At 45.6% G+C, this 22821-nt stretch overlaps 1 protein-coding gene across 1 annotated transcript; it reads left to right on the forward strand.

Annotated features, from left to right (window-relative positions):
* Positions 1-1185: 1185 nt before the first annotated feature.
* Fbxo43 (F-box protein 43) lies at positions 1186-12716 on the forward strand. Its single transcript, XM_041637793.1, has 5 exons — positions 1186-1273; positions 2580-3975; positions 8189-8291; positions 12170-12373; positions 12468-12716. Exons 1-5 carry the CDS (start codon positions 1186-1188, stop codon positions 12714-12716), a joined length of 2040 nt encoding a protein of 679 aa, XP_041493727.1.
* The last annotated feature ends 10105 nt before the right edge of the window (positions 12717-22821 follow it).

Below are 22821 nucleotides of genomic sequence, written 5' to 3' on the forward strand. Positions count from 1 at the left end.
GTCTGGCCTCCCTTCTGCACTCAGGGAACGGTGAGTGAAAACTAGGCATTGGATGTTTCTGATCCCCAAAGTAGAATGTCTGAAAACTGAACACAGTCTCTCTTATGGATTCATAACTTTTGGTTGGTAGCTTTGTAGCCCAGGCTGGCCTAAAACTTGGTATGAATATAGAGCCAGTCTCTCTGGGAATCTTGCTGTCTCTGCCTCCTGACTGTAGAGATGGTAGTGTGTGCCTCACGACCTGTTTTTTATTTTTTATTTATTTTTCCGTTTACAAGATGTATGTTTGTTTGTTGTAGAAACAAGGACGAAAATATAAAAACTATTTTTAAAAGTCATTAGCACATGCCTATAATCCCAGCGAAAGGAGGGGGCAGAGTGAGGAGGATCACGGGTTCAAGTCCAACCTGGACTACACCTGACACTGTCTAAAAACAAACACAAAAGCAAAGAATGGAGGGGAGGGTGTTGTAATCTTGCTGGATTTGGTGGGGCACCTCTGTAATCCTAGCATTTGAGAGATGAAGGCAGGCGGATCAGGAATTCCGGGGCAGCCTTGGCTACCTAGCAAGTTAAGTTCGAGGCCAGCCTGGACTCCCTGGGACCACCGCCTCTCTCTCACCCCCAAATCAAATGATGTGACTACTTGCCTTTACCATCCATAGGCAGTTCGGTTGGCAGGCTGCTCTGACACCGAACGTCAGACGAAACTTTCTAGGGACGACCCCTTGTACAGCAAGGGCGCACGGAGCGACGCTGGGAGGGGCGAGCGCTGGGCGGGGCGGCGACGGTGGAGCGGGCGGGCAGCTGGACCGAGGGAGGGAGGGACGGCGTCCACGGGGCGGGGCAGGGGGGGCTCGGGACCCCAGGTGGGCGGCGCGGCTCAGGTGCGCTCGCCCTCCGCCCGCTGGGCCCGCGCCGCTCGCCCTCCTCCCCGCTCGCCCGGGTGACGACCGTTAGCCCCGCCCGCAGCCGACGGCTCAGGCCTAGAACCGGGGAGGCCCCCACGTCCAGGACTAGCGGAGGAAGGCCGGGGAGCGCGGCTGCGGCCGGGTGGAGACGTCCCCAGCGACCTGACTTTCCCCGCAGGCCGACGGTGCCCTTCCAGCCGTAGCTGTCAGGGCGCCGCTGCGCCGCCCGACTGATTTGTTCAGGTTTTTCTCTTTAAGGGGGTTGTACCTCGGCATGAACTTTAGAGACAAAGATGAGAGACTTAGTTATTTGGAAGCCTACCTTACTTTGACAAGTGTTAGGAACTCAAGGTTGACTGAGGGTAAGAGATTACACTTGAACGAACAAGGGCATCTACTTTTAACTAAGTAGTTCTCTGACCTATTGGACGTCTTTATTTGTAGATGCGAGTTCCGAGCCCTTTATCAGGACCCGTTTATTATTATTATTTTATTTTTTAAGTGAACATCAGTCAACTGTTGGGTCAGGATAATAAGCCAGGCGACCTATGGTTGCGTGGATATTTTTAAAAGTTTTGAAGTAGGAATTTTGGGGTACAGGAAAGATAAGAATGACGACAGCAAACCAAAGCCTGTGGTTTCTCGGGGAGAGGGCGCATATATGGGCTTCCCACTCTCCAACGGTTTCGGCTTCATTTCCATATAGTAGGCTGGCGAGGCACCTAGTGGTGAAGTAGCGGAATAGTTACGTTTCTTAGAAGGCCACATGGACACAAGCACCCGATCCAACTTCACCAAATTGATTGAACTTAATATTGTTACAAGAGAAAAGGATTTATGAGATGAACATAATTCATTAATATTTAGAAGGCATAAATTGTTTTAAAGTATAATGCAATTTGTTGAAAGCAAGGTTTAATTGTCTTGACCTCCTGGGCATATGTAGAATTTAGCAGTGATCATGAGGGATGGGGTCAAAACTGCCAAAACATGAGCAGAGGTTTAAAAATTACTTTGTTCTGAAAAAATGACTCTCTAATATTGTGTTTATTATAGCAATTTTTGTAATACTCATTTTTTACTCATATGCCTAACCTATGTAGCACAGATTCCCTAATCTCCACCGTATAAAGAAAGAATTGACTCCCACAAGTTCCCCACAATGGACTATGACATGTTTGCATGTCTGTCACACACACCCACAGATAAAGAATAAGAATGATTTCAAGAGCCAGGTCGTAGTGACATACCCCTTTAATCCCCGTGCTCTGGAGGCGGAGGTAGGTGTATATCTTTGAGTTTGAGGTACCTGGTCTACAAGGTGAGTTCCAAAACAGTTAGATAGAGCTGTTACACAGAGAAGCCTGTCTCACGGAAAACAAAACAAACAAGAATATTTCAATAAAATATTTGCACAGTGCATTGCCCACAGTTGTCAAGTAATCAGGATATTTGCCTTCTGGTTTTATAGCAAGGTGCTGTTTTAATTAGGAAATATATGATGGTATATTATGGGGGTTTTCTTTTTAACTAACTTCTGAAAAAATTGTTATATATAATTTCCCATTCTCTGTATTTAACACAAATAATATATTTTGGCGTAAGCTGCTTGGCTCATGATTGCAAAGGAAGAGGAAGAATAAACTTGTTTTTACTTTGTTAAAACAGAGAATTCCAAGATGTCCCAAAGGTATTCAGTCAGCCATGGAGCAGGAAGCAAAGAGGACTCCCCTGCAGTCATTGTTAAGAGGTCCAGCCTCAGAGGTTTCTGTTCCACCTCTTCCTTTCAGCACAGGGACCGTCATGAGTCGCCAGAGACTCTCAGCTCTCATAAGAAAGAAAAGGACCCAGTGTTATTCCAGGAGCATCTAGAAACTCCATGCCGAGGTTCCGCCAATCCTGCAGTATCTCCCACTCATAGAAAGAAACCTACTTTCCCAAGGAAAGAGAAGGGTGGGAGTCCAGAACTCTGTGAGACTCCTAAAGTCAGAAGGAAAACGTGCTCCTTACGCAGGCGGCTCGACTTATCTTTCGCTCTTCTGAAAGGGGATTCGGATCCACATAGCCGGTCTCTGGAAGGCAACATAAGCCACGTTGTTAGCCCAGAAAAGCGTTTCCCAGAGCAGGACAACTTTAGCTCATTGGTGACAGAGGATGGTACTTCCAGCAGTCAGAAGTTGAGGTTAAGGTTTTCTCAGCACAAGACTTCCACAGTTGATGATTCCACGGGAGAGTGTGGCTTATTCGGAGTGGAATGTCTGTCTCCAATTCAAGGCAATGATTTCAAAGGCTCTATCACGCATGACTTTAGCGACAGCAGTTTAAGTGTTAGTGATGAAAATACATGTCCTGAACTGGGCTCCTCTGGTAGCCAGGCAACCTATGGAGCAGAGGTAACCACGTATGTAACTCCAATAAGTAGTCTTATATCAAAAACTAGATTTAAGGGGAGCCAAACACTTTCTTCTTCAGCAGAAGTGAGAGACAGTGTTTCAACACCTGGAGACAGTGGTTTTAGCTCCCTTACCTGGGATAAGTCGGAAGATTCCATTTCTGACCAAGAGGGCTCTTTGCAAGACCTGTTTCAGAAGGGGACTCCCAGAGTGGGGGACCTCGTAAAAAATCCAAAGCATCCTGGAAGGTTGAGAAGACTGTCTACTCTTCGGGAGCAAGGCTCCCAGTCAGAAACGGAAGATGAAAAGCAGATGGTTACTCCCAACTCTGAAGCAAGAGTAGGTGCTGCTTCAGGCATCCTGGAGGGTCAGCAAGGCTCCTGTGAGATCAGGGATTGCTTTAAGAACTTATCAAATACCCCAGCCTTGCAGTTAGTGCATGAGCTCTTTATGAAAAGCAAAAGGAAGAGATTCCAGCAGGAAGATGACCAGGCATTCTTTGAGGAAAGGGATGAGGGGAAAATAGACAGACTGCGGCGTGTTCTGGCTGGACTGATTGGCAAGAAGATGGGCATAGAACAGCTGGATATCTTGACAGAATTACAGTATCGAAATTTGAAGCATATTTTAACTGTGGTTTTAGATTTCTTGACTTCAGAGAGTTTGTTCAGGTAAGAAATAAAAGTTGCTCATGGAAGAAAACGTTCATCATCTTTTAAACTGATGTTTGTTTTTTTTTTTTTTTTCTGTCTTCGGTTGTATTACCCATATCAGAGGTTGGTTAAGTGACCTCCCTAGTAGAGATTGCTAAGTAAGTCCTTCTATTTAAAAACAAAAATAAAAGATGGATCTAATGGTATAGGCCTGTAATCCCAGATAGCTGAGAAACTGGGGCAGAAAGGTTACTCAGGTTCTGGTTCAAGGTCAGGAAAAGAAAAATCAAGATGATGATGATGGTGGTGGTGGTGGTGGTAGTGGTATATGTATGTAGAAGCCAGAAGTCAATTCATAGTCTTCAATATTTCTTCATGGCTTTACTTTTTGAGACAAGGTCTCTTACTGAATGTGAAGATCACCAATTGGGCTGGGCAAGATCCCAGGATCCTCCAGATTCCACCTCCCCAACTGGGATTACAAGTGTGTGCCAGGCCTTTTATGTGGCTGATGATGGCCCAAATGCAGGTCTTTTGCTTACACAGCAAGCACTTTGCCAAATGAGCTATTTCCCCAGTCCCTCCTACCGTGTGTGTGTGTGTGTGTGTGTGTGTGTGTGTGTGTGAGAGAGAGAGAGAGAGAGAGAGAGAGATAGACAGACAGACAGACAGACAGTCAGACAGACACACAGAAAGAGAGACACGCAGACAGGGTCTCTTGTATCTGAGGCTAGTCTTGTACTCACAGTGTGGTTGAGGATGACCTTGAACTCCTGATCTTCCTGCCTCCACTTTCAGGTCCTGGTATTACAAGGTGTGTGCCACCATGCCCAATTTATGCCACAGATTTTTTAAAATGTTTTATTTAAAAGTTCACATCCCATTATAGATACAAATTGTTCTAAAGTTATGACACTTGATCAGAAATAAGAGAAATTATAGTAACTGAGAAACTATCACAAATAATGAACATTATTATTTCATCCAAATTCTAGAATCTAAGAAAAATAGCTAGCTCTCATTTTAGGCTATGGATATGCCTGTTTCTTTGTTGCTGACAGAGCAGAAAAAGACAGTTGTGTCTGAGAGGTTAGACTCTGCAGAACTCTGTCCACAGACACTGTGGTCGACTCTGCGGCACTTCATGGTTACAGAGAACAGCGGGGGTTTGAAGGGATGAAGGAAGGGGATCAGAATGACAATGCTGACAGTGTGTGGGGTCCAGGGCTGTCACAAGGCAGGACACCTCCGTTGTCATGTTAGCGAGAACAGGCAGAGGCTAGGACCACTCATGGACATCATTTCTCCCCTTTACCTGTGGGTCTTCAGGCTCGGTGGCAAGTATCTCATCTTGATGAGCCACCTCCTGCCTCGTGACTCTCCTTCTTCACAGGAAGACATGAAGTGTGGATTAGGTCTGTGTTATTTTTATAGCTACTGCTCCCACTGGCCTTTCTCCCACAGATCTATTTTAAGCTATTGTGGCAAGTTATACATTTTGTTGCTGGAAGTCTTCTGAGGTGTCTGATCTACCTGTGTAATTTGCAGATGGAGAAACATCCCTAGATGAAATAAATTTCCTGTAATAATCCAGAAATAGATGCAGGTCTGCCCCCCTGGGCTCTCTGTTCTTTCCAATATCTTCATGAAAACTCTTAATGTTAGGCCACCTTTCAGAGTATGTTTGGTAAAGCACATGTTGGTGTAACCCAGACGGATAACATGCACATACCCGTGCATTGGTGTGTGCCTTTCAAAGGTGTCTAAATATTAGCATGGCTGAACACAGGAATGTCAGCATATCTCAGTACAGGGAAGTCAGAATGTCGGGTGACAATTTGGGTGGCTGCTTGTGTGATTCACTCGTACTGGTCATACTTCAGTGATTCCTGCCCCTCCCTCCCTGTGGAGCTGTTTGTCACAAAGAATGTGTGTTTATGGTCTGAATGGTGCTCTTCTTGGTAACATGAGCGATGATGAGATAGTTATGGAGAAGAGAGTGTGTGTGTGCATGCTCGTGCATGCCATGACAGTCACGGAGGCCAGAGGACCATGCGTGTTTGTACTCATGCATGCCATGACAGTCACGAAGGCCAGAGGACTGTATGTGTGTGTGTGTGTGTGCGCACACGCGCACTCGTGCATGCCATGACAGTCACGGAGGCCAGAGGACCGTATGTGTGTGTGTGTGTGCGCACACGCGCACTCGTGCATGCCATGACAGTCACGGAGGCCAGAGGACCGTGTGTGTGTGTGTGTGTGTGTGTGTGTGTGTGCACGCTCGTGCATGCCATGACAGTCACGGAGGCCAGAGGACCGTATGTGTGTGTGTGTTGTGTGTGTGTGCATGCCATGACAGTCACGTAGGCCAGAGGACCACTTTGTGTGTGTGTTGTGTGTGTGTGCATGCCATGACAGTCACGTAGGCCAGAGGACCATGCGTGTTTGTACTCATGCATGCCATGACAGTCATGTAGGGCAGAGGACCGTATGTGTGTGTGTGTGTGCGCGCACACGCGCACTCGTGCATGCCATGACAGTCATGTAGGCCAGAGGATCACATGTGTGTGTGTGCATGCGTGCTCGTGCATGCCATGGCAGTCATGTAGGCCAGAGGACCACTTTGTGTGTGTGTGTTGTGTGTGTGCATGTCATGACAGTCACGGAGGCCAGAGGACCACTTTGTGTGTGTGCATGCGTGCTCGTGCATGCCATGGCAGTCATGTAGGCCAGAGGACCACTTTGTGTGTGTGTGTTGTGTGTGTGCATGCCATGACAGTCACGGAGGCCAGAGGACCTCTTTGTGTGTGTGTGTGTGTGTGTGTGTGCACGCTCGTGCATGCCATGACAGTCACGGAGGCCAGAGGACCGTATGTGTGTGTGTGTGTGTGTGTATGTGTGTGTTGTGTGTGTGTGCATGCCATGACAGTCACGTAGGCCAGAGGACCACTTTGTGTGTGTGTGTTGTGTGTGTGTGCATGCCATGACAGTCACGTAGGCCAGAGGACCACTTTGTGTGTGTGTGTTGTGTGTGTGCATGCCATGTCAGTCATGTAGGCCAGAGGACCACTTTGTGGAAGGACCTCTCTACTTCCACCTGTATGTGTGATCAGACTCAGGTTGACCCATGGTTCTGGCTCCCCTTTTAATGGGTGACTTTCTCCCCACCTCCTTGAGAGATAAAGCACACAGATGGACTTAGGTGATGACACCTGCAGTTGTGTTGATAACTGGAGAGTTGCCCGGGCCCTCGAGGTGAGCGCCTTCTTTCTCAGTCTCCTGGTCTCTTTCCCTGACTGGCTAAATTAGGAAGAGAGAGAAAGGCCAGATTAACATTTCTTCACTAAGAGGCTGAAGCTGATCTCCAGCTGCATCCGTCCTACCTGAGCTTTATGAATAAAATAGGGACACTCTCGGCAGCAGGGTGCTCTTAGCCTAGAAGCAGCAGCCTGTATCACTAAGGGCGCTGTGCACAGTATAGCTATTGTTTGGCATTTAAGTGAAGGGTTCTTCTTAAGTTCATTTGGCCAGAAGTGCCAGAGATTGGCTAGATACAGGAATGGAAGAAAGCGTCTCATACTAGATGGTCATCATGTGCTGCTTGTTGATTTCAGAATTTATAGTGGAATATCATATGACCCTGATATCCCAGTGGCTCATGTCTGCTTTATGATTTTTGCTGTTGCTGTATCCCAGCCTGGCCTTGCATTCACAGCAGCCCTGCCTCATCTAACCAAGTGCTTGGATGTCAGGTCTAAACCACCATCCATGGCCTATGTTGGCTTACAGGGTTGGCAGCGTGGTTCAGCAGGTAAGAGCACTTGCCGCCAATCCTGCCGGTCTGAGTTCAATCCCCTGGTCCAACACTGGAGAAGAGAACCAAGTTTCACTGGTTGTCCTCTGACTGGACTCAAGAACCATGACATGTATTTGCCTTCCCCTGCTCCTAATACCTAATAAATAAATAAATGAATATTTTTTTTAAAAAAATTAAAGGAATGTAAATGAAATGGCAATCTGTCAAGTTGCCACTATGTGCTTAGTATTTTAATAGGAATTCTTTCATATGGTGAATGAATCTGAAACAATGAGTTGATCAAATCATATCATATGTAATTTTAACCTTAAATTTCCTGTTCAAGATCTTTAAAATATTTTTATTATTGGTTACCTTACAAAAAATTTCAACCTTTGGAGAATATGCAGTAACAGCCTGACTTGTTTATTGTAGTGTTTGGAATGTCAGCAGAAACTGGCGTGAAATTGTGGCTCAGGATAAAAAGGCAAACGAGAGGCGGAAACTTTATATCATACAGCTGAAATCCAATACTCAGGTAACGGGGGAATCCTGCCGGAAGTGGTTTGTAGCCGGTAACTCCACGTTGTTGAGCACCACGCTTGGCCTCTCTCATCTGTGAATCTTTCCCAGTTAGCCAGCATCCCCTGAGAAGTTCTCATTTTCTAAACTACTTCCAGATCGTCCAGAAAGTATGTCGGGGAGCAGCTTCGACAAGGATACCACTTACCAGGGTAGGGGCATGAGGATTAGAAAAATGTTAAGTAGGAAGAAGAGAGATAAGACAGAGTCCCTGAGACACAGGCTAGAAATGGGAGCGCAACTCGGCAAACACTGAGTGCTGAATCACCGCATTTATTTTCCATACACTTTACTACCCAATACAACAGGGGAGAAGGCAAAAGGCTGCTTTAACACAGTACAAAGGACAACTAGAACAGTTACTGGCTTCAAGGCAGGTGCACTGTCTGGCTTCTTAAAGGACTACATTTTTTCCTTATACATTTTTTTCTTATTTTAGTTTGCTAACAGAGCTCCTTCAAAACACAACAAACTTCAAAAGTACAGCTGGATTCTAGGTTTCTAACAAAGCTCATCATCCTCCTTGCCATGTCTGTGGACAGTGTCTGACTCTGTATTCCAGGCTTTCTTAAAACTATGCAACCATGATGGCCTCAAACTCATGGTAGTCCTCCAGCCTTACCTTCCTGAGTGCTGGGATTACAGGTTTGAGATACCACAGTAGCCTCTGGTCTCTACTTCTATTTCTTGTATTTCTAGATAATGCACTTAGAATGCTATTTTTTATTTTTTTGAATCCTGATTTCTCTGTGTAGCCCTGACTGTCCAGAAACTCATTTTGTAGTCCAGGCTGGCATTGAACTCAGAGATCTACCTGCCTCCGCCTCCCGAATCCTGGGATTGAAAGCGTGTGCTAGCATGCCCGGACAATATTTGTTATTTTATCTGGAGGGGATTCGGTCAGTTCTCCAGGCACTCAGCACTAGCACCACTCCCCACCACCCTCTCTGGATCTCTCTCCTGTCTTATGACCAGAATTACATCACCATTTATGGTGGATCAGACGTGAGCATGACCCAGAGGCCATGTGAAGGGTCTTATGACATGTACCCTATTGTTAAGCTTCTGTGTTTTCTTTTTTGAGAGGGTCTCACTGTGAAAGCCTGGAACTCTGCATGTAGACAAGGTCAGCCTTAAACTTGTGGCAACCCTCCTGCCTCTGCCTCTTGAATGCTGGGACTATGGGTGTGTACTTAGTGTGTTTGTATGTGTGCACATATTCATGTGTGTGTGCACACGTGGAGGCCAGAGGCCAATGTCAGGTGTGCTTGTCTGTTGCTCTCTACCTTACTTTGGTGGCAGAGCTTCCCTCAGTGAACCTGGGGCTCAGCAGCTTGGCTTAGCTGGGCTTCTCCTAACTTGAGGGACCTGGTTGTGCCCGGCCAGGACTGGAGTTACAGGCATGAACCACTTTGGCCAGCTTCTACATGAGTGTTGGGCATCCATACTTAGCTGCCCATTCTTGCACGAACCCTCTCCTTGCTGAGCCGGCTCCCCAGACTGGGTCCCTAGGCTGGCCTTGAACTCCCCGATCCTCCTGCTTCTGTCCCTCTAGTGCCAGGATTACTGCATGTGCCATCACGCATGCACATGTACTGTCTTATGTGTCTTCCTGTGGGACTTTCTCCCAGACTTAACGATTGCCAGTTCTATTGCTGCCTCTCTCCGTGTCTGTCTCTCCCAACCCCAGTGTGTCTCTACCTGTGTCTCTCCTCTTGGTGTTTTTCTCTACAGATTCTGGATTGATTTTCCTTTATTTGCAAGGACTGTGATCTCCTCTGTGCTTTCCAACACATTCTGCCTTTCCTCCTTTTCCCCAGAGATCACCTTCCCAGACCCTGTGCCCTCCTATTCCACAAGAGCCCGTAAATTTATGCCTGGCCTATCTTGATGAGCCACTAGCTAAAACTTCTAGAAACATCTCAAAACAAAGCTGTTTGGCAATTTTCCTCAGGTTGTACAGAAAGGTGTCTCAGAAAGGTGCAAGGCTGGGAACATTCACTAAGAGCTGAGCCTCTTCTGTTCTCCAACATTAGAGCAGTGTGGGCGCCTGCTGGACCGGGATCAGTGCCTTTCCCCCGAGAGGCCTCATCTCTTCCTCACTGTTGGCACACACTGTGGAATGAACGACCCTTAGACAGCTCCATCTTCACAGAGGCAGGTGGGTCTCTGGGTACGGGCCAAGCAAGTGTGAGGCCAACAGGACTACAGGCAGGAGAACTATGTTTTCTAGACTGTCAGCAGGCATGACACGTGCCTTTGCAGGTTGCTTTGTCTCTTAGACATTAAAAACAAAACCAGAAGAACTGCAGCCAATTCGACATCCCATAAATACTTGCTAAATGAGTGGTTGCTGCTTCTCAGTTTACTTACGCTGACACCTTGATTCATCTTGGGGTGCATGCACACGGCACTTTTCAGAGTCAGGGTCCAGCAGGCGTCCTTTCAGGGAGCTCTTTATTGGGCACTGTGGCCTATGCCACAAATAACAGAAATGTCATAAAGACAGTCCGCCAGCAAGTTCAATATATGCACCTGCATCCGAGCTCTAACTCCGACGTCAACAGCAGCCACTGCGTGTGTTCTAAAACCTCCACCAATTGAATCCCCTACCCCTAGTCTACTGTACTTCCTCATGTGTTAGTTCTCCTGCTGGGGCCAATTCCAGCCCGGGAGGCTCCCAGGAGAAGCAGCACAGTGACAGCTGAGCTGTAAGGAAACTCATCCGTGTGTTCATCCCCATAGTTGGTTCGTCCAGTCTGCTTTTAAGAGGAACCTTTCCCATTGCAGCCCTAACAAAGTACAAGACTACAGATTATTATCCAACATGCTTTTTTCTAATTATTTTTTCCAGTTTTATTGAGGTATATAATTGACAAAAGGACAGTGTATACTTCTAAGGTGTACAAGCCAATTAGCACACTTCTTAACGCACATTTGAGTAATGTGGGATCTCGTTCATACGAGAGATGCTTTTGCTCCTTATTTTAAAATATCGAGGCTGTATAAGACAGCCATAAAAGTGAATCAGAACCAGATCTTTGCAAGTCAGCCACAGACACGGGGTTATGTGATGTCAGCCATCCTCGTGTCTGTCCACCCTGTGCTTAAGGTAAGAGCGTGCAAAGATTCCACGGCAGGCTTTGAAAAGATTCTCCCCTCTCCCCCAATTTTGATCTTGGTTTAAAAATGGACTGCAGACTATGGCTTGTAGGCCAAGTCCTTTCTGTCCCTCGATTCTCAAAGTAAGTTTGATTGGACAGCGTTTCTCTTGGGTATTTCTGCTGTCGAGCCCAGAACTGAGCAGCTGTGGTCACACAGCCTGCAGACTACCACAATGCTATTACACCGTCGGATTCCTCAGAGGAGAATTTGTCAGTAATAGACAAATGGCTCAAATGAAAAAGTAATTGATCATCTCCAAAATATACATGATGAGAGAGAGAGAGAGAGAGAGAGAGAGAGAGGGGGGGGGGGGTCAGGACAACTGTGGGGATCTGGCTCTTGCCTCCCTTCCACCTTGCTGGTGCAGGAGCTCTCTCGTTTAGGCTGCTGTGCTGTCGAGCTCCTGGCCTTCCTCCTGTCTCCACTCCCCACCACCACCTCAGGCTGTCAGGATTTCATGGCTAGCACACTTACCTGCAGAACCATCTCCAAACCTGCTTTCTTTGACTTAAAAGTTAGGTGGGAAAAGATTGCTTGTCCCCCAACTCCTCCAACTCCCAAAAGAGATCCTGGTGGTATAACCCACTCCTAGACACTGAACTCCAGGCCAGGCAGGAAGCTGCCCTGACTTGGAACACTTGCGATGTTGGTTCTCGGTCTTTACTACAGGCGGCTGTGTTCCATGTTCAGGACGCTGCCACTCGGCTCCAGCTTCTCAGCCGCTCAGCTTTAAGAACAGTGCAAGCACAGGCGCAGGCACCCACTTCTCAGAACGAGCAGGTGCCAACTGTGTCCCCTTGGGGAGATGTTCTGACTCCTGTAGCAAGCTCTTCCCTCACCCACCTGAGGAGTAAACAGGAAGAGTATGTTAAGGTGAGTATGGACCCTAAGTTGTTGGAAATAGAGTTTGGAATAAAGTGACCATCGGTGTCACACTGGAAGACTGAGTGTCGTGCTTCCGCTGCAGGTTGCCAGCACGCTTTTCAGTGATGAAGCTTTAAAACCTTGCCCAAGGTGCCAATCCCCCGCTAAGTACCAGCCGTATAAGAAAAGGGCTCTGTGCAGCCGTTTGGCCTGCGGCTTTGACTTTTGTGTGTTATGTCTGTGTGCTTATCATGGGTCTGAAGAATGTAGAAGGAGGTCGGCGAAGCCACGAAATCGTAAAGATGTTCTCCCAGGGAGTGCCCAAAGCAAGCGGAATTTAAAACGGCTCTAAAGAGACTAAGGAAACAATCCCCGTTGGCCCGTATTCTGTCTGACTTAAAATTATGACTGTTTTGAACACATGCAAATCTTCCCGTTGATGATAAATGGTGATTATTTATTTTTCTGTTTTGTATATGTTACATTGTACGCTATTGTATATTTTCTTTAAAGTGATGCATTTGAGAGTTTTATTTTACATTATATCCCCACTTTCAATAACTTAATGTTTTAAATAAAGAATTTTCAGGGTTTTTACAGGTGTGTTTTACTGCTTTATGTAACTTTTTAAATTTGTGCATTTTGTAACTGTGTTGAAATCCTCAATTGTTTTTCTTTTAAAATATTTTCGAAATAATTTGAAAAATATTAAACTTTAGGCCAATGTACTTACAGGTTTAGAAAATGAGCTAATGGCTGAAATTAAATATAAATAAAATGTTTTTAGAAGTTCCATCAAATATAATCCATAATTTCAATCTTTCTCTTATTTGCTATTGTACTAGACTTTTGGTTCAGTTAAATTTACTTAACAACTTAAGTGTCAGTTATGGAGATGCTGTAGTTACCCATCCAATAAGTCACCCATATGGAATTGCATTAACAACTCCCTGTAAGTCACACATTTATAATTAACTGCTTAAAATTCTGGAATTATAGTCACAGATTCTGTCATTTTGTAAGATTTGGGCTAAGTGGAAAAGATGGGCTTTGAATGGGAAAATGTATGAAGTTATTGCTAATAGACACTATCATTTATATGTGTTTATAATGTGTCTTTTTCCAAGAACAATTTCAGTGGCAAAAGAGCTAAATTTTATTGTTGAAAAATTAGTATAAGAAAGGACCTTTTTTGTTTGTTTGTTACTTCGAGACAGGGTCTCACTGTGTAGCTCTGGCTGTCCTGGAAGTCACTCTGCAGACCAGACTCACAGAGATCTGCCCGCCTCTGCCTCCTGAGTTCTGGGATTAAAAGCATATGCCACTACAAGGGGGGATTTTCTTTTTAAAATGATTTTATTTATTTTTATTTTATATGCATTGGTGTTTTATCTGCCCACATGTCTGTGTGAGGGTGTCGGATCTCCTGGACCTGGAGTTACAGACAGCTGTGAACTGCTGTGTGGGTGCTGAGAGTTGAACCTGGGTCCTTTGGAAGAGCAGCCAATGTTCTTAACTATGAGCCACCGCTCTACAACCATAAGAGGGAAACTTTGACAGCAGATTTAGAAACTGTGTGCTTGGTAACTGTTGCATGAACAATGTATGTGTTCACACTACACACATATGTTTAAATGTTGTCCTTAACACACATTATTTAGGAAAATGACTCAAGTGTTTTAAGATTTATATATCTCTATATATGTGTATATATGTTCTATTTTAATATCTATATATCTATATATATGTATATATATGTTCTGTTTGGCTCTAAGTTGAACATCTCCCCCCATTTCTTTATTTTTCTTTTGACAGACTTTTAATTTGTAGCTCAGGCTGGCAAGGAAGTTACTATATAGCCAGGTTGACCTTGAGCTCAAGGCAATCCTCCTGTCTCAGCCTACTGAGCGCTGGCTGGGATTGCAGGCCACCACACCCATCTTGGAGTCTGTTTAATTCTGCACCAGGGCCAATTTACAAACATTTACTGTGATCTTCGCTGTTTCCCGCATAGAGGCTTTTAAATGTACTTTTAGGAATTGACTTCAGTCTGATTCTCTTACTGCATGAAATTCCCTCTTTGCACTCACTGACGGCCCTGGGAAGCGGCTCACAGACCCCATATGTGACAGCAATTCATGTTGCTGCTCATATGGAAAACTGTGGTAGATGTGCCCAGGCCTTGGTCCTAAATGGACCATGGAGTCAAGGTCTAAACTGCTCGCCAGACTGTCTGCCTGAGCACAGACACACTTGAGAGGGCTCTGTCCTCCCTCACCGTGATGCTGAGGAGCTCAGCTGCTAGTGACTGTCTCTTCAGCCCGGAGGAAATCATCTCATTCCTTCTACTGTAACAGGAGGCTGGGGGTCAGGCAGGCGACTGTGTGAGGTCAGGACGATGGCAGAGGTAGTTCCTGTTTGTGCAGGACAGCTCTGTTTGAGAACTCAAAACGTGTGTGTTTACAATGCCTTAAATGGGAGATGGCTTTGGCATTTAACAATTTTCTTGGCCTGCTCGGGAAAAATTCTAATTACAAATAATTCTACATGAGTAATTTCTGCATTCCTGCGCGGCTTAAACAACTCTGTCAATCAAAACGTCAATGAAGCCTGACACGGTGGCAAATTCTCATTATCCCAGCATGGGAGGAGCAGGGGGAAGGAGCGGGAGCCCATCATCATCTCTGCTTCCTCAACGCACCTGAGGTTGACCTGGGCTGCCTAAGATCCTGTCTCAAAAACCAAAAATGAAACAAAAAACAACAATCCCCCTCAAAAAACACAACTTAAAGCAAGGGAAACAAACCAAAGCCATTGTGATCATGTCAGCAGTCCCCAGGCTGCTAAACCTCAAGACAAACACACTCCGAGGGCAGTGCTTTCCTATGGGTACAGAAAAGCGCATTTAAATATATCATAACCTTTTAAAGAATTAGGTTTTCTTGTGGATTTATTAAGATTTAAATTGCAAATTATTAAAGGGTTTTTTTTTATGTTGCTAGCTTTTAAAAACCACCACCACCAACAAACCAAACCAAAACAAAACCCCCACAGGTTCTCCTACGCTCTGTACGGAGTCAAGGACAGCCCAAGGACCTGTAGGTGTGTGCTAGCATGACGGGTCTATGGGCTGCTGGCAGACAAGGCACACCTCTAGCCCAAGAGACAGTTATTTTAATATATTTGTATTAATTTTTTAGAATTTCATATGTGCATACAATGTAATTTGATACGAGAAACATTTTGATACCTTGGCATGGTGTTAACTAAGTTCTAAAATACGTTTATTTTAAACTGTGTGTATTTGTGTCTGTGTATGGGTACGTGCACAGGAAGGCAGGGGCCCGAGGGGGGTGTCAGATCCCATCAACCTGGAGTTAGACATGGTGGGATACCCACCGTGGGTGCTGGGAACTGAACTCGGGTCCTTTGTGAGGGTCGTACTTGCTCTTAGCCTCTGAGCCATCTCTCCAACCGCCAAAGCTGAGTTCTATTCCCTTGGCTTAGGCAACTGTATAAATCACAGTTATAAATTCATGACACAAATATTTACTGAGGACTTGGGCACTTAATAACTTACATTCCTTGGGGGCTGGAGAGATGGCTCAGTGGTTAAGAGCATTGCCTGCTCTTCCAAAGGTCCTGAGTTCAATTCCCGGCAACCACATGGTGGCTCACAACCATCTGTAATGAGGTCTGGTGCCTTCTTCTGGCCTGCAGACATACATGCAGACAGAATATTGTATACATAATAAATAAACATTTAAAAAAATTACATTCCTGTTCATGTTATTTCTTTAAATTATTTCTGTTTAAAATAGCATTTTTTCTTTTTTTTAAATTGATTTTTATTGAGCTCTAAATTTTTTTCTGCTCCCCTCCCTGCCTCTCCCCTACCCTTCAGCCCTCTCCCATGGTCCCCATGCTCTCAATTTACTCAGGAGATCTTGTCTTTTTCTACTTCCCTAAAATAGCATTTTAAAGGATCAAATTACCCACTCATTTCAAACTCTGAGCAGCAGTAACTTTTCAAAGAGAATACTGAAATTTCCACTAGGGGGCACCAAAGACTTATTTATAGTGATAAGGGCCTTTTACAAGTAAATTTAGCTTTTATGAATTTGACACAAACTATGGCATTTCCAAATAGAGGAACTGTTTCTTCAGTTTTTAAAAATGTAGAATAAATTTGGGAAGTAGTTATTACTCAGTTATTTTGGCTGGCTTGAGCGTGTATAACATTTTCCAGGATGCTAACAGAGAAAACACTTGCTTGGTGGAGCCAGGCGTACACTTTGAACACGTTAACTCACCCACTAGACGTGCGCTCCTGGCCCCCTCATCACAGACTGGGGACATGCGCAGATGAGTGTGCACTGTGAAAATGGCGTCATGCTGTTTTCCTTCCAGCGGTTCCATTCCTGCAGGGGTGTGTGGGGGAGCAAGGAAGCAATGTGGGTACACGGTTTAGCACAAATAACCTGGAGCCAGATGTTTTCTGGAAACATCTGTGGTGATGTCAGGATATTACTAAGTTGTAAGTGCTAGTTAGTAATAATCCTGAGCTATTGGCCAAGCGTTTATAATTTATATTAAGTCTCCATTTGGCTATTTGGGAAGTGGTGGGCAGGAAAGAAAAGTCCACCTGCACTAGTTCCAGTGAATCCCACGCTTTTCCTGCCTCTGTCATTTGTACAAACATTCATAGTCTTAAAAGGGATGTTTGTTTAGGGCGTATTTATCAAACATTTACTGTATCATGGTGAACTTTGTTGTAGCTGCTAGAGGTATCAGAGATACCATATTCATTCAAAATAATCCCTTAAGGGTACCAGAGAGATGACTTGGGGGTTAAGTGCATTGGCTGGTCTAGAGGACCTGTGTTCAGGTTCCAGCATTATCTGGTAGGTAGATCACAACAGTCTGTCCCTCCAGTTCCAGTGGATCTGATGCCCTCTTCTGGCTTCTGGAGGCCCCAGAATATGTGGCACACAGACATGCATGCAGGCAAAACACACTACACATAAAATTATCACTGAGAGCCTTCAAATTTATTTTCAAAAAGGAAAGCAAGTTTGGAAAGAAGAAACACAAGGTGAGGGGAGAGAAGAGAAAAACAGGAAGTGCGTTCTTTAAAAGAAAGTATTTTATATGATGAGTGTTTGCCTGCATGTATGTCTGCACTGTGTGCATGTTATGTGGTCAGTGTTTGCCTACATGTATGTCTGTGCACCGTGCGCATGCATGACTTGTGCCCAAGGAAACCAAAAGAAAGCATTGGATCCTCTAGGACCGGTGTAATCCATGGTTGCTAACTGCCACGGGAGTGCTAGGAATCGAACCCAGGTCCTCTAAAAGAGCAGCCAGTGCTGTTAACCAGTGAGCCATCTCTGTAGCCCCAGAAGAAAGTATTCCTTACCTGTGAAAACGACAACATCCTAGAGTAATCTCATCAGTGTGGAGCAGAGACAGAGTGAGCCTGAGCCCGCAGGTCCAGGTGGCAGCTGACCTGGGTAAATTATGAAATTGCCTAATGAATATCTTAAACTAATTATGTTCTACCAAAAATTATGAACTGCTTTTAGGAAGTGTAAAAAATTCATCGGCATTTTCCAACTAAATGTCATATGGGTGTGGGTGACTGTTTTCAGATATGGATAAGGTAGGTTAATCTAACAGCAGGAAAAGATCATAGCAATCAAAAAAAGCGTGGAGGCACTCCATTGTGGTCTCTGCGGAAACTGTTGCATGGGAAGCTGAAGTGGGTGAGCTAGCGGCCAGTACTCATCCCTCCCTTGGGACTGCCTTAGGGAGCACCCAGTACTCAGCCCACCCTTGGGACTGCCTTAGGGAGCACCCAGTACTCAGCCCACCCTTGGGACTGCCTTAGGGAGCACCCAGTACTCAGCCCACCCTTGGGACTGCCTTAGGGAGCACCCAGTACTCAGCCCACCCTTGGGACTGCCTTAGGGAGCACCCAGTACTCATCCCTCCCCCGGAACCGGCTTAGGGAACACAGTTGTCTCTCTCTGGCTGGTGCTGAGTTAGAAGCACGGACACAGTTATGGAAGCCGGCAGTCATGACCAAGTTCAGGCCATTCTGAGCCAATTACTGCCAAGATTGTGTTTTAGCCCACAAGGCAGATTGCTGCAGGAGTTTAGGTCAGAGATTATTATAATATTAGGTCACCTTTTGTTCATTCCTATATATAGATGCTTGGCTGTGCTCAACGTCCTGTCAAAAACTAAATCACCATCAGAATTAATGTGGATCTTATCCTTTGGTGCTATATTCGTTCACACTCAATAAAATTGGGGATTGGGCCTAAGTTGGACTCTGTCCCTCAAAATGCAAGGAAAGGCTGCACTTTTGCATCATTAGGCAGCAGGTGGGAAGCTTGAACAACCCGCTCAACTGTCAAGGAAACAGCCTCACACACACATACAGCTAGTCTCTGCGGCGGTGTATGGGATAATCATGAAGTCAGTGTGGTTTCTCCTCCTGATCAGGCTACATAAACCTGCCCTAATGCCCACTGTCCCCTTAGTTCAGAAGCTCGGCTCTGCTGGCATTTGCTGGCAACCCATATGGGAAACCTGTAATTTTTCTTTCTTTCGAAAGTTAATATGGTGGCACTTCTACCCAGTTTGGCCACATGGCTCCCTGCTGGTGGTTTCGGCGTTTCAGGGAATTCAGTGAGGCTCTCCTGGGCTCTCGAAGGGGAACTTCACATATACGAGCTCTATGCCAGATTCTCTTAAGTGCTTTGGAGTTTCTGATTTTATTTTTCTAATCAGAAAATAATAAACTGAATTCCCATTCATGTAGATGTTATTCCTAAAGATGACGGGGGTTTTTAACTATCTTGAATGTTTACAGATTAATTGCAGGGGAAAAAAGACATTAAAAACAACCCTACCTAGGGCTTGCCATGTGGATCGGGGAGGCAGAATATAACGCACCAAAAGTCAGGAGAACCTAGTCATCAAGGAGATGCCATAAAACCAGGGAGAACATCACTTCACACCCAAGGGACCAGTATCATGGTCAGGTGATAAGTGTTGGTCAAGGAATATAGACTGTTATAACCATATGATAATACTGTTTTTTCATAAAAAAGTACAAAGTACCTGAGCCTTGAAAACATTAAGTGAAGGAATCCGACATAAAAGACCGTAAGTGATGTGATCCCATTACAGGAAATATCTAGATTGGATGTGGTAGACACGGAAGCTAAGCAGGGTGTGTAGAGATGGGGATATATTTTAAGGACTGTGCTATTTCTTTGAGGTGTTAGAAATGTCCCAACTTTGTGCTGACTGTGCATTTCTGAACATGCTAAAAAATACCAGTGAATCCTACACACAAAGTGAGTGGAACAGGTGGTATGTGAATTATATATCATTGAAGTTATTATCAAAAAATAGTTCAGGCATTTGGGTTCAAGTTACTGTCTTTGTGATCCCCATGTTTTTTAATCTTGGGAGTTTTTTTGTTGTTGTTCTTTTATTTTGTTTTTGTTTTGGGGAAAAGGTCATATAATTTAGCCTTCTGCCCTAGTTGGGGTTGCTATTGCTGTGATGAAACACCATGACCAAACGCAGCTTGGGGAGGAAAGGGTTCATTAGGCTCACACTTCCACATCACTGTTCATCACTGAAGGAAGTCAGGACAGGAACTCAAAGAGGCCGGGAACCTGGAGGCAGGAGCTGATGCAGAGGCCTTGGAGGGGTGCTGCTTACTGGCTTGCTCCTCAGGGCTTGCTCAGCCTGCTTGCTTTCTTGTAGTCCAACGATAGCACCATTGGACTGTGCCCTTCCATATCAATCAGTTTTTAAAGATGCCCTACCAGCCTGATCAAATGGAGGAATTTTCTCAGTTGAGGCTGTCTCTTCTGTAGTGAACTCTAGCTTGTGTTGAGTTGACATGAGGTAGCTAGCGTCTTTGGAATATGAAAAGCGATTAACAGGTGTCTGTACATTTCCTTTTTATTATTTTACCTCTCTAGATGTGTTTTCTGTTTTTTTTTTTTTTTTTTTTGGTTTTTCGAGACAGGGTTTCTCTGTGGTTTTGGAGCCTGTCCTGGAACTAGCTCTTGTAGACCAGGCTGGTCTCGAACTCACAGAGATCCGCCTGCCTCTGCCTCCCGAGTGCTGGGATTAAAGGCGTGCGCCACCACCGCCCGGCTAGATGTGTTTTCTAAACTAGAATCTGAGAACAATGCAGAAATGCTGTTCTATTCAGGTTCTTGTTCAGGGTTTAACACTAACTTACCCGTGTGGCTGTCTGACCAGCAGACAAGCATTGCCTCTGAGCAGAGCTCTGCATGGATGACTGCGATGAAGAGGAATTCTAGAAGCTGTGTCAACAAGAAGCCATCCCACGATGGGCTCATAATACATGTGTGGTGCCGAGGGAGAGGCTGGCATACAACACAGCCTCCAAAATGCCGGGAGTTTACAGTCCAGCGCACGCTGCACGCTCCAGTGACTTTGACGTTACTGTGGCTTTAAGGTGTGGGTTTGCATCAAACATACAAGAACAAAGAGAACGCCCAGGACAGGACTCCATGGGAACACACATACGGGAGGAGATGTTCCCGAGCTGAGTCTAGAAGAGTCCTCCTGGTAAAAAAAAAAAAAAAGGCAGGAGGGTTTCTGGTGGTAGGAACACACACACACACACACACACACACACACACGCTCGTGCGCGCACACGCACATACACACGTGTGCATGCCCATTTGTATAAGAAGCTGATATTCCACATTCTGCAGTGACTTGTCAATTGCAAGCTCAAAATCTTGGTTCTTCTTTCATTGAGGCCCGAGGACCTATAAAGCCTTCCGTACGGCCACTGATGACAATACCTTTGGTTGTTCAGACAGAAATCTCCAAACATCTCTTTCCCACATCCAACTTCTCAGGTCTTCTAGGCACTATTCTTTATGTGTATGTGCCTAAGTGTGTATACGACACCCATGTGGGAGTTAGCAGAGGCCAGAAGAGGTGTGGGATTGCCTGGAGCTGCAGTTCTGAGCCGCCATGTAGGTTCTGGGTCCTCTATGCTTGTGAGCTCACCCTCAGCTCTTGCCTGCCACATCTGGACAGCATCCAACGTGGCACTTTGATCATCAAAGTTACCTGATAACACCAGACTTAGTGGGTCCACACCGACTATGAGGATCCCCACTCCTGTCTCTTCTCACTTCCCTTGGTTTCATCTGACTCTGCTTTAGTCTGGCAAGGGAGTGTTTCACTTTCGTCTTTTCCCTATGCCGTATGGAAGGAGCAACAAACACAGCCAGCCAGGCAGGTGCCCCACTTCCTGTAGCACAGGCACCCACTGTCTTCAGGGCACACAAACACCTGCCTCACAACTAGGAGGCAAACACGGAGCCACTGAGGATTTGTAAGGAGGTCAGATTGGCACGTAGGTAGCTGGGTATTTTTCAGCATGGATATGGATTTCAGGAGAGCTCCTAGCTGGAAGCAGACTGGAAGATAAAGTCAGGACTAAGGCTTCGTGGGACTGAGTGCTAGCGGGAGTAGGGCAAAGGTTCCAAATGAGGAAACACTTCAAGGTGGAACTGGTTGGGTCCAATGCTTGACTGGATGTAGGGTCTGGAGGGAAAGTTTTAGGGGGAGCTCCCAGGTTCCTGGCTTCAGTCACTTGGCGATGTGCCGTTTAAAGATCATTTCTGTTTTACTTGAGACAGGGTCTCAAGTAGCCCAGGCTGACCTTGAACTTCTGATCATCCTGCCTCCACCTTCCTAGTGTGGTCTTTGAGGGTCTCTGCCACAACCCTGCCCAAAAGATGAAGCTCAGAGATCAGGCTTGGGGTCGGGGTGTGAGGGGATGTGGGGGGATAGGGTGGGGGGAAGTGTTTCCTTCTAGGCATTTGCGTTGAAGGTATTGCTGGGTGAGCTGTCACCCCTGTCGGGCCTACAGATACATACATTTTATAAAATAGTTTTAATATATATATATATTATTGGTTTAAATTTTTTCTTTTTCTTTCTTTTTCTTCCTTCTTTTTTTTTTTTTTTTTTTTTGGATTTAAGTATTTTTTTCCTGTGGTTTTGCTTCACTGTAGCCCAGACTGGCCTTAACCTCTATGTAGCTGAGGACACCCCGGGCTCTCTTATCCTGTTTTTCAGAACACGCATTACAGGATAATCTTAATTTGTGGTCCCCTACAGGGGTAACTTTTACTGGACAGAGTTCATGAGAACTACAGCGGTCCAAATACGGAGCCAGGGACATTATCTTTGCCACAGGCGTCTGACCAAGTTTGTGGCTCCACAAAGAACACCGGGACCGGGGTGGAAGCGTCCGCTTCGCCGCAGCCGCGCAGCCGCATCTCCCAGCTCGCGAGTACTGCGGTCTCCACAGTAACGGGCATTCCCCGGCCGCCACCCCCAGCCCAGCCCCGCATTGTCCAGCTCCACGGCAA

This window comes from Microtus oregoni, unplaced genomic scaffold, assembly GCF_018167655.1.
Source record: "Microtus oregoni isolate MIOR12 unplaced genomic scaffold, Mior012 000053F_ref0000044, whole genome shotgun sequence".
Taxonomy (NCBI): domain Eukaryota; kingdom Metazoa; phylum Chordata; class Mammalia; order Rodentia; family Cricetidae; genus Microtus; species Microtus oregoni.

What these genes read in the sequence shown, in the direction of transcription:
- Fbxo43 (XM_041637793.1), top strand. Translation starts at nt 1,186, where the DNA reads ATGAACTTTAGAGACAAAGATGAGAGACTTAGTTATTTGGAAGCCTAC. An exon ending in ACTTCAGAGAGTTTGTTCAG is followed by an intron (nt 3,976 to 8,188) that starts GTAAGAAATAAA and finishes TGTTTATTGTAG; the next exon opens with TGTTTGGAATGTCAGCAGAA. An exon ending in AACAGGAAGAGTATGTTAAG is followed by an intron (nt 12,374 to 12,467) that starts GTGAGTATGGAC and finishes CTTCCGCTGCAG; the next exon opens with GTTGCCAGCACGCTTTTCAG.